Raw genomic sequence first — 11,976 nt, 5'->3', positions numbered from 1 at the left:
CATAATGAACAACTTTTTGTACATTATATACAAAAAGTTATTCCATACTACTTCTCTAGGCAATTTTGCTTGCCCCAGGCTAAGATGTCTTAGGTTATGTAAAAACTGAAGGATAGAGTTAATTAGTTATCTTAAGTAACTAATTAACCTTTTTCAGTAAGATGATGAAGATGTCTTTCCCCCCTTTTCGCACAAATCCCAGAAGGCAAATAAAACACTTTATGTAGGGAAACTATGAACTTCCTAGTCAGACTGGCACACTTTTTTCTGTCCATTACGGTAAAAATGGCAGCGCGCCGTGTGCTCTCTGCTCTTGAAATACGCAAAAATGGGGGTGTAACAGGGAACTGCAGAAAGTCAAAACAGACACGGGGCTGGACTGCCACTTCCAAAACGAAAAGGTGGCTCCAACGGAATCAGTCTCGACCGCTGAGAAGCCACAAATGCGCACAATATATACACAGAACTTGCCGATAATGTGAGAGTGTAATGTTTAGCACCTTTTTTTTTTAATAGCAGTGGTGAAATCCACGGAATGTTCCACACGGGAACAGCTGACCACAGGATGCCGCACTTAGCCTAACGAGATGTGAACATTACAAGGGAAATATCAGTCATAACTAGATGGTTGCATATTAACAATCAGGTAACGACACATCTCCTCTTCTTATTGCTTTCAAATTTGAAGATTTGCGCTGCTTTTTTTTTTAACGGGAGATGGTTAGACGGCTTATTGGGGCTGTCATCCTGCTCAACCTCCAGCCCCTCCTTGTTTTGCTGCTACCGAGTGCGATGTTGTAATGTTTACATTTAGTCTATGCTGCATACGGCCACTGCACTCTCCAGTCAGCTTTGCATAGGTGCACCCTTCGAATGCATGCAAAATGTCAGAAATGCTCCGGTACTGTGCCTTGAAGCACCCAAAACGCCCTGTATTATTTACTATTCTTACAGGACAAATTGGGCCTAATAGGTAGCCTGTGAGCCCATTTAAGCTTGGTAATCTTAAAGTGCAGCATCACGTAAAATGTTTTGCAGCTGTATTCAGTCGCCAACAGAAACATAAAATCCCTTATTATGTCTGACTTGATCATGCAAGTGCAATATTACATAACCGGCTGGGTAGTCTACAGTAGGACATGGTGGCCTCCAATGAGAATCAAAACAGACTGTGTGCAACAGTGCTGTTGTTGAGTTCAAAAAGTGTGCTCTACAAACAAAAACAAAACAAACAAAAAAATTAGTAGACTAAGTTTGATTGTAATTTGATTCTAAATATTCAATCATTTTTAAGTGAGGAAAAGTGAGAAAAGTGGAAAACTGACGTATGTAAATTAGTGTTTCTTACTACTTGAGTAAGATAAATAAATAAATAAAAATAAGAATAAAAGTCAGCAATACGCATTGACAAATAATAGCAGGTCGATGCATGTACCGAATATTGCTGAATTATTGCGAATGCATTATTGAATGAGCAACTTGTGGAGGTCGAGATGGGGTTTCTGTATTTACTGGTGGGTAGCTTAACAAATAGAAATGAATACATCATAGTTTTTAGTCAATCTATATGTAAAAATCTTTGAAAGTATAGTGTAAAACCTCAAAATTGCACTTAATTGTAACACTTAATTGAATGTTTCCGGTCATCTGCACTACTTTCCCTGCGACCCCTCCGGCGGCGTTTTGTTTATAAGCTACAAGTAAGAAGCGCGGCTGCTTGTTTTGATACATTGTAGCTAAGACTGTCAGGATGTCTGCCGTCTGTGTTTGTTGAATGCTGATTGGCCGCTCGGCGAAGGAGGCGTGGTTTCGCCATAACAATGCATTTCAAGGAACATACACGCGCCAAGGAATGTTTTCTGTCTTATGGTAGCTAACGTTGTCTTTGTTACACAATTAACGGTATTTCCTGCTCAGGTAAACGCTCCGGTTAACCGACGGGCCATTTTAGCGGCTTCTGGGGAGAGACGGACTCCTTATGCAGTTGTTAAAAGCGTGTGCTAGCTGGCTAACTTTAGCAAGCTAATAGCAGCTTCGTCGGGCTCAGTGTCAAAAAAGCTGTCGAACAGAGAAGATTGAAAGTCCGTTAACCTTGGGTTTTGTTTTTTGTTTTTTGCCGATGGTGGTGGTCGTTTAGAGGCAGTTACGTGCAAGGATAACTTGATGGGACACGACATTTCGAAGGCTGAAACACCTGACATCTCCCTTTCTCGTCGAACAAGCAGACTAGCTAAAAAAAAAAAAGTAAGATATGGGCAGTGTGTTGTGACCAAACTCATTGCTGAATAATACTTGTGTCTGTCTGTGGTGTAGAATTGTTATGTGGATTTAGATGTGCAGTTGTAATAATATCTATCCAAATCTTGTAATAGCATGCTAGCTAACAAACGTTATTTGCAGCAGCTGCATCATTGGACAAAGCGTTAGCCTAGCTCGTCTAAAGTTAGCTGTTCTCCTTCAGCAGGGGACATCTGATTTGCCCTGGTTATAAGGAACTGGCGGATGCCCCGATATCATTGTTTCTCATCTTGCAGCAATGCGTGTAAGGCTTTTACCTAATGTCGTTGTGAAATTATGTTGTGGTGCAGTGGCCTCACAAGCTGCACAGTAGCGAGCTTACCCGCTTACCTACCACATCTTTTGTTGTTGCTTTGTCTTATGAGCACATGGCTTTCCATGTTTTTGTTCATGCACGCTGCAGCGACCCCTGTTTATCAGCACCCACAATGTAATCGCATCAGTTACACCACCGCTTGCACATTCCTTAGCTGTTGATATTGCATTATTGTAGTTTAACTCAAGTCATGTCCACGTATAATACAGACAATGCAGTAAAGTCGGAATAAAGTAGTGTATATTATCGACCTGGCTTTTTAAACAATTCATTATTAGTGGCAATACCGCTGGATGTAATTATCCAGTTCCTGTTAGTCCAGTTAGGCACCTGTAACTAGCAACATGATGTGTTTGTTACATTTTCATATCTCGGAGTAGGCAACAGTAAGTGAAACAGACAGGAGGCCCCTCAGAGAAGAGGTGTAGTTTAGAATTTACTATTTTATACAGATTTTATTTATTTATTTTTTAGCTCAAGTGATATTTATTCGATAATGTATAAATGAGTTATAGAAATTGTCCGTTTTAGTTTACAGCCCGGTAGCAAATTAAAGGGGAAGGGGGAAAAGGAAAGGAACCTTGAGCCTTACTTTAAATGAAAGGGATCTGAGCATTCTGATATGATTTTTTTTTTTCCCCCTTTGGCTCTGCTTGTTCACTTGGAAGGTAGGGCTGCTGAAAATCAATATAAAGTTGTTCAGAATAATATCTTTTATCCTGGGATGAAACCTTGTTGGTCAGATGGCAGTGCCTGCAAAAGCATAGGACAGTTCTAGGTATTTTTTTAAAAAGTGGCTAACAATCCAAATTTAAAGTCATACATTGATGTCATTAAGTTGGAAATTAATGAGGAAAAATAATTTGGTGTGTGTGTGAGGACAATATACTGATTTATTTAGCATCAAGAATGACTGTCAGTGAAATTGATGATTACTTTTGCACCTCCTCACACAACACTGTGTTTGTGTGTGTTACATTTGCTATTAACTGGTGGAATCTGTTGTGTAGGTTTATCTGGCCTTGCAAATTAAAGATGAATTTTCTTGACAAAAAGAGGGTAAAATACTTTTTTGTGGGTTGTGGGCTTTCTTATCTACCAAAGGCCCATTTTGAGTCTGGAAAAGCACTGTTCTATTGTGCTGCCAACCTGACAATGGCCACATCCAATAGGCACAAGGATCACTGAATGGTTTGAGTATGAAAATGATATGACTCATAAGCTTTGGCCTTTGCAAACACTAGATCTCGACACAGTGAATGCGTGTTACACAGCTCTCTCACTAAAATCATCAAAACACCAGATGAGGGAAAATCTTTTGGAGGAATGGTTTTCCATTAATCTATTTGTTTCAGGGACTTGTAGAATGGTCACCAAAGGTGCACGTGGTGGCCCAACACCCTGCTATGTTGGCTTTCCCTTTAAATTTAGCACTTAAATAAAGGGAGCTGCGGTGAATATACTTTAGCTCCTTTTTCATAAATTCTGAGTCCTGAATGAGGTCATTAAAACAAAGCAGTGAGATATGGGCCTAGGAGCAATTAAATCCTCTTGTGCCTTAGTAAAACATGAAGTTACAGACACTTTCTTAAGTCACATATCTTGTTATGTTGCTTGTATTATGAAATTTACAGGTTAGTTCATAAAAATGCTCTTGTTTCATATTTAATCTAACCAAAACAGTGTGCAGATAGTGTCAGTGATCCTGTTATCAGCCTTCTTTTTTGATCCAATTTGGGTTAAGATCCTGGAAATCTTTGTGAATCTTACATAGAGGGTCCTTTTAAAAAGGTTAATATTCATTTTATTTTCTACCCATAAACTTCACTTATCATTGGTGCATGCTCAGTTAATAGACACAGCAATAAGCACTGCAGCATAATCATGATTATTAACGTGACAGTTGGCATTTTTGTTGTTGGTGTTTTTTTTTCTTTGCAGGGTTAAGACAATCAGAGGCAACATACAAGTGCCTCCACTGTACGATTTCCTTTCCCAGAGCGTGACTCGTCTGCACGACGTCACCAATGCGACCATGGGAAATAGCAGTAAATAGGCTGCCACCAACAGCCCCCTTAAACCCGAGGAGGTTCCTTGGAGAGCCCTGCAACGCCCCAGTGCACCTCAGGAGAAGGTAAACTCTCAGCCCTGTCTTTCCTTCCAGGATTGTTGTTTTGAGTTATTTTTGAAGTATAGTTTTGCATCAAGCATGTCAAATGGTTTCTAGAACAATTTCAGACCATATACCTTCATACAATGTACTCAGTGTTTGTAGCAATCACTTGTTGTTGTTTTGTTTTTTCCCTATATGGACATATAGCCCACCAATAAGACGCCAGTGGGGGAGACGAGACAGACCTGTACTGCACACTTCGCCGGTCCAGGATGAGAACTTCCATCATCTGCTTTTCTCCCAACACCACCAACAGGTTCCTTTAGATGAGTCCAGACAGTACAGCCACACCAGCACAGCACCACGCATGCTTCACCCTGCTGCTCACCTGCCCCAGCAGAGCCCCATCATGGTGGATCTACATGACCAGGTAACAGTGAGAGTAACTTGTTTCTACCATTTGTTAAATGTGTTAAGCTGTGCTATCTAACTGGATGTATTCACAGTAATATATTATTTTAAGTCTCTTGTGGGTTAATATGTAATAAATGTTTTTTAACAGACAGACATCTGTTTTTTTTTTTTTGTTTTGCCTCATCTTGCCCCCTTACTTTGTTCCCTTAAAAGATGCACCAGGGATCGGTTCCTATATCATACACTGTTACGACGGTGACGACCCACGGATTTCCCATGCACACCGGGCAGCCCCTTCCAGGGTGCAACACTCAGCAGCTCCCAGCATGCTCGGTAATGTTCAGCGGACAGCTCTCTCTGCTCTGCTGCCTTCCTCCTCCTGTGAGTTTGAAAAGGAAGAGCCCAAATGTCAGTGGCATCCATGTAGCACGCCATAACAGCCATGCAATCTGTCACTGTTCATGATTAGCAAACAAGCTTCTTGGATTTGTAAATTAGTGTTCATGTTAGCATAAAAATGAGTCAGGCAGTGTGAAATAAGATTTTTGGCATATTTAATTTTTTTTTTGTTGTTTTTTTTTAACTGTTATTAAGCAGACTGGTGTTGTGTTAGTAATGTCAGTGGTGTGGCTTTATGCAGCACATTGCTTCTATTCACTACACGCTTTCATTATAGCTGCATTATTGTGAATATAAGGAGCAAATTTGCTTTGGTTAAGTGGAGGCTTATTCAAAATACTGGGTTTGATTCTAAATTGACTTAAATGTTTGTTCTTGTGGTGTTTTCTCTCCTCAGCTCATACAGGCATGTACCATGCAGCATATACCGGTGTCTTATCAAGCCTTCCCACCCCTGATCTCCAGCGAACATTTTGTATTGCACCCAACCCCATCTGTACCACCCCACCAGCCACCGCACCTTACTCCTTTGAGCCAGTTTGTCCCTTTACAGCCTCAGCACCCACGCATGGTGAGTACTGCACTGTATATTTTTGTTCTATAATAAAAATCTAGAAAAAGAGAGAATATTGTCGCTTGTTGGTCAGTCTGCATGCTTAACCCGATGCTGACCTTTTCTGTCTCCTGGCAGCCTCTACAGAGGGTAGACAATGAAGTTGACCTAAGAGGGGACCAGCACCCATTAGGCACCTTCTCCTACCCTCCCTCTCATCACCCACCAGCGCTGCCTCCTTCTTTGCCCCTTCAGTATCTTCCTCAAGAGCCTCTGCATCAGGAGCTTCCCTTTGGAGTGGTAAGGCAGCCTGTGACTCGCACAGTTAAACAGATTAACAACTGGAGCTCTATTTTTCAGGGAACTAACATTAATGTTAGCTTTACTGCTGCAAAAAGTTGGATGAGTCCTTCCAATGTTACAGTTACATTGTCTTGATTGAACGTTATGTACTTTTTGCCTTTACCAGCTATATTTATATTTATAAGTCAAGGTAAAGTCAGTAGTTGGTAAATGCGTGTATTCCAATTGAGTTAGAACTAACTTGTCTGTTTAGAAAAACTTTTTTCCCACTTTGAAAATATGAATCCACTGAATGATCTCCTAGTTTTTGACATGCCCTGGTGGTTTTGGGTTGAGCAGAGAGCATGGAAAGCGTCTCAAATTCACACGCCAGTGTGCTCTAATCTGAGTAGGCGCATACACACTGATGCATTTAAGTATGCCAGAAGCTTTACAGAAGATTAAGATTTTTGAGGTGTGAAATTGAAGTTAGAAATCTAAAGTAGTAATACTTATATTGGTTACAATGTGTTCATGTAAATATGAAATAACAGACACATTGTGTTCATATTTACAAAGTAAGAGTCTGAACTGAAACAATCCTTTTTGAGTTTTTGAAATACTGAACACATTTTTGCACAAATTTGTAAATTGTATTTTCTGTAGGTCTTTCAAAGCTGCTCCTTTTTCACTCGTTTTCAGTCCATTCCTTGTACCTGACCATTTTCAGATGAGTTTGTTTTTTTTGACCTATGAAACATTAAAGCATAAGGAAAATACCTAACTCAATACACATAATAGAAAACTTGGCAAAGAACCAATTTTAAATTTTATCTTTAGCTATTTTGTTACTAGCAGCTTGTCGCAGAATGAAAACACAGTTTGACAGGCATAAAATAGCACTTGTGCCAACAAGATGCAAAGAGCTATTAGTTGAACATTTGGCATTTCTTGACATGTTGTCCAGTGTGTCCTTAAAAATTAAGGGCAATTGGAGGACAAAAAAAGTGTCATGCCTAAAAAAACTATCTGCAGCAGATGAACAGGATAAGTTGTGTCCTTAAGAAATAGGGAAAAGCAAAGAACAGACACTTGAGAGACGCATCTGGCCCTTCAGTTGATCCATCTACATAAGCGTCATCAGAAATGGTGTCAGTGGAAGGATGGCTGTCAAGAAGCCATTCTTAAGGAAGCGAAATGGGGAGAAAAAACAGAGGTATGCCAAATTACACAAGAACTGGACTGAAAATCAGTGGCAACAGGTCTTATGGAGTGAACCCAAATTTGAAAGATTTGGTATAATACGTACACGGAGGTCAGAAGAGTAGCAGTACAGTGTCTACATCAATCTGTAGAACACAGTGGAAGCCCTGTTGTCATTTGGAGCAGCATTTGAGCCTGTGATGTTGGTAATCTTGTTAACTGATGGAATTATGAACAGAGAAAAGTACTGTCAGATATTAACTCACCATATGCACTGTAACTACAAACAAATATTGACTTTCAAGCCTGTTAGAATTGTACAAACTTTTTTTTTCAGCATATGTTTGCGCATTTTAATAAATCACTGCATCTATTTCCCATTTTCCTAGTGAAATATAAAGAAATGGGGTGTAGCTCAAGCATTTTGCACTGTATAGTAATTCATGTGATTCACGTTTGTGACTGGTATGAGAACAATTTCTCTGAATAATCAGCAGTTTTAGGCACATTACTTGCAAATTGTAATAATTGGCTCCCTATTTATTTAACATAGAAAATGTAATATTATTACTGTGCTTAAAAGTAGCTGGTCACATTCTGTTCCAGCTGTTTCAAATGTTGCTTTACATCAACTTCAAAGCATGAAAATTAATTTCTGTAAAATATTAATACTGAATTTACTGTCATTTGAAGGTAAAATGGAAGAAAAGGTACAACTTTAAACACTGAATTGTTTGACACTGTGTGTCTTTCTGCAGCCATATCCACACATGCTGCCCCGGCGAATGAGTGGACAGAGATACCGGTTGCAGCAGCCTCTCCCCCCACCTCCCCCTCCCCCATCTTACTACCCAGGCTTCCTCCCTTACTTCCTGTGAGTATCTGCAGGAAAAGCACACCTCTTGATGAAATATAGCAGTTTTAATCATATACTTTTTTTCAATAAAAACTGCCTGATTACACTGATTTTAGTGCATGGGCTTGATGATTGACTGCAGCTACATCAGGGTTAAAGGGGACATGAAATGCTACACATATAAAGGAGCCCTGCTCTCAAAAACTAACATAGATGCAACTCTGTGAAGCTGGATTTCAGAAACAAGTACTTAAAGTTATAAAAACATGTTTAGCGCCATCTTCTGTCAGTTTGGAGTGTGAAGTCATGTGGTTGGTTGTGGATTAATAGACTTACATTCGTTTATATTAGCGAACTAGTGACAGATTTGATAACTCAGAGGAAACTAGCGACACTATTAGTAAAAGTCAGCTGGCTCTGGCTGCAACAATGTGTTTTAGGATATACTGTCCATGTTCACCCACTTACTCTTTAGCTGTAAGTGGCTCTACATTGTTTGGCTAGCTGCACTCAAACAGGAATATGTTTAGTGTTTCATATCCTTTTTAAATTTATGCAGATATTGATGATGATAATGACTTTTGAATCTCTGCTGTCTAAAAATAAATGGAGGTTCAATGTAGCTGCCACTCAGTGCTAGTATTTGCACGGCATGTGCTGCCTTTTGACAAGGAGAAATTATGTGTTTGGGTTCAGTTCTTTCTTACACCTGTTGTCTCTGTGTGTTTGCATGCTCAGGTCAATGCTTCCTGTGCCTCCAACAGCAGTGGGCCCAGCCATCAGTTTAGACCTGGATGTGGATGATGTGGAGATGGAGAACTATGAAGTTAGTGAATTTGTTAATCGCTCATTTGTCACATGTAAACTTGTTTCCACGCTGAATTGACGGTACATAGCAAAGGGTTGCAGTAATACAAATGCATCATAGCGCTCATTGTTCTTGAATTCTGACTTCATGTACAAGTGCTGAAAAACACCTATAAAATACAATTCTCATTTCTATATGTGGATCAAAAACCTAGAAGGAACACCAAAAACATCAACATAATTTCCCTCTCTCTCTCTCTCTTCTTAGGCATTACTGAATCTGGCAGAGAGGTTGGGTGAAGCAAAACCACGAGGACTCACAAAAGCAGATATAGAGCAACTTCCGTCCTATAGATTCAACTCAGAGAATCATCTATCTGAACAAACGCTGTAAGATCATCTCTCACTTTTCAGTAGGATTCAGTAAGTGTAGATTGGCTTAATGATACTAACCAGTCCCCTCCATCCCTTCAGGTGTGTTGTGTGCTTTAGTGACTTTGAGTGTAGGCAGCTACTTCGTGTATTACCGTGTAACCACGAATTCCACGCCAAGTGTGTGGACAAGTGGTTAAAGGTAAGCGGATGTCTGCTTAAACCTTTAAAAAGTATATTTTTAGCACTTTGTTTAGAAGACTTTGTCTTTACACTGAGTGTTGTTTGGCTTTCAGACCAATCGCACTTGTCCTATTTGCCGAGCCGATGCCTCGGACGTACACCGGGAGGTGGAGTGAGAACTGTCTCTGAGTGCTGAACTGGAAAGCTGCACACACCAGAGTCTGCCCCAAAGCTGGGGACACCTGCCCCTGCGTCCTCCAGTAATTATTGCTTACCAACCCACTACTCCTGCCCCTTCCTAAATAAAAAGCAATCCAGGATTGTTTCTGGAGCCTGTTGTACCTCTGCTGTGCTTCATCACCCGAGTCACATGAAACCCACTGCCTATCGCAGCCTATAGCCAGAGATCTGGGATCGCCAGCCAGTTCTTTCTCTGCCCCCTCGTTGCAGATTCCAAAGATTTTTCCCTGCAATGCATTATTTGCTGCTTTTGTTTACAGGGTTTCTTTTAAATTTGGTGGATTTGGTTGGGGCGTTTGTGAAAAGTGGGGGTCCTGCTTTGGAAGAGGTGAGTCGGAAGCCTGGATAATGATGGCTGGACACCGTGTGCAATTAGCAGAAAAATAATAGGAGTACTTCAACATGGGTATCTGTGTTTGGAGGCGACACCTAACCATCATAGATGCATGTTTGTGTAGGTGTTGGGCAAAGTGACTTGTTAATAATGTATGTTCTGCAATAATGTATTGATCCTTTTAACGGTTTTATCCATTATTTGTTTTTAGGGTTGTTTTTTTGTTTGTTTGTTTTTATTTTAGTTTTTTTGCCGATGCTATTGTGAAAGTGTGACTTGCTGTGGTTCAGTGCAGATTCTGTTAAGCCTGAGGTTTATGGACTGCAACCATGGGGTATCCTCTACCCCAGATAATCCACTCTGGAACACGGATCTGTACAAAAAGCAGTCGTAGATTAATGGACTGCGTCTTTTCGAGGTCATCCGGCATAACTGCACAAGTGCTTCATCCACCCTCCACGTCAGCATTGTTCCTCTGGCAAAGTGTGTACGCGTGTGTGCATATTGTGCGTGTATGTTTGTCCTGTTCACAGAGCCAATGCATTGTGTAACCACTGGATACAGGGCAGCATGCTAGGATTTGCATGAACTGTTGATTCAGACTAGCAATATTTTAATCAAGCATTGCCACCAAAATTATCAAATTTTAAAGAAATAGAAAAGACAAAGAAGCATACTAAATGAATTGCTTGCTTGTTCAGAAAGCGCCATGAGAGAAGACTTAGCATGTGAATACACCATGGCTGTGTATTTAAAGTATGGGAGTACTCTTCTGAGGGGTATGCTGATGCCATAGTGCTCTGGAGACCTGTGCAGAAAGCAATATGTGCAGTGAGTGGCGAGTTTTAAATGAACATTTTTCTTCCCCTTTTAGGAAGACTGGGCTTTTTATTTCATTGTTTGTGAGCCAAATCCTATATACATATATAGCCTACTGTTGAAGATTTCAGATCTGCCTTTTTATGACCTTGACAAGCACAAACCTGTTACTAATCCTGAAAATACTATGTCATTTCCACTTGTTTTGAAAGTATGCCGTTTTATTTCCTTTTTTTTAAGGTTTATTTATTGGTTTTACGTTCTAGAGAAAATGCATTGAAGAAAACAGTTAGAGCACTAACAATGTTTGTGTAAGTGTTATAATCTGGTAACTCGGTCAGGTCATTGTCTTAGGCCATGGTAATGGTGTTTGTAAAAGAGCCAACTGTATGTATAGCTTCAGTGTGAATGCTTTTAGATAAACGTTTGAAGACAGAAGAATGTTGACAAAACCTTGTAGAAGTCACTGATGACACTCCACCAGCTCTACAGTGATCAGAGCGGGCTTCAAATGACACGGAGCTGGAGTGTTCAGTAGTGTAGAAACACTGTTTGACTTCTAGTTCCCTGCTTGCGTTGATGCTAAAAAAAGAAAACAGGATCTATTAGGGGTGGGAGGGAAAAGAGCAACATATGAACTTTTGCTTTTAATTCTCTCTTGCCTCCTAACTGCCCCACTAAGCACTAACAGGCGGTTGTAACCTTTGCTTTTATGTGTAAAGGGATCTTGCCTTTTTTTTTTTCCTTTTAATTTTGTTTCTTACGTGAATGTGAGTCGTTGATGTGT

General features: G+C 40.2%; 1 protein-coding gene across 8 annotated transcripts; it reads left to right on the top strand.

Annotated features, from left to right (window-relative positions):
- The first annotated feature begins 394 nt into the window (after positions 1–394).
- On the top strand, positions 395–10,137 carry rnf44 (ring finger protein 44). 8 transcript variants are annotated; one of them, XM_026189431.2, is made up of 12 exons: positions 1,742–1,869; positions 2,138–2,244; positions 4,556–4,748; positions 4,935–5,157; positions 5,355–5,522; positions 5,938–6,111; positions 6,232–6,393; positions 8,337–8,452; positions 9,173–9,260; positions 9,510–9,631; positions 9,716–9,815; positions 9,910–10,137. In XM_026189431.2, exons 3-12 carry the CDS (start codon positions 4,642–4,644, stop codon positions 9,970–9,972), a joined length of 1,323 nt encoding a protein of 440 aa, XP_026045216.1. In that variant the 5' UTR covers positions 1,742–1,869; positions 2,138–2,244; positions 4,556–4,641; the 3' UTR covers positions 9,973–10,137. The 8 variants fall into 8 exon arrangements, with proteins under 8 accessions (XP_026045243.1, XP_026045252.1, XP_026045216.1 ...); XM_080287883.1 differs by having other exon boundaries at positions 1,744–1,869; positions 5,355–5,474; XM_026189458.2 differs by lacking the exons at positions 1,742–1,869; positions 2,138–2,244 and adding an exon at positions 395–646.
- Positions 10,138–11,976: the final 1,839 nt, after the last annotated feature.

The sequence above is a fragment of the Astatotilapia calliptera genome, chromosome 2 (assembly GCF_964374335.1).
Source record: "Astatotilapia calliptera chromosome 2, fAstCal68.1, whole genome shotgun sequence".
Taxonomy (NCBI): domain Eukaryota; kingdom Metazoa; phylum Chordata; class Actinopteri; order Cichliformes; family Cichlidae; genus Astatotilapia; species Astatotilapia calliptera.
This window is presented reverse-complemented; position numbering and strand designations above follow the sequence as displayed.

Bases quoted from the DNA above. Each gene is read 5' to 3' on its own strand.
- rnf44 (XM_026189458.2), top strand. From the start codon at position 4,642: ATGCGACCATGGGAAATAGCAGTAAATAGGCTGCCACCAACAGCCCCC. The intron at 6,394-8,336 runs GTAAGGCAGCCT...GTCTTTCTGCAG, and splicing joins AGGAGCTTCCCTTTGGAGTG to CCATATCCACACATGCTGCC. The intron at 9,632-9,715 runs GTAAGATCATCT...CCATCCCTTCAG, and splicing joins CATCTATCTGAACAAACGCT to GTGTGTTGTGTGCTTTAGTG.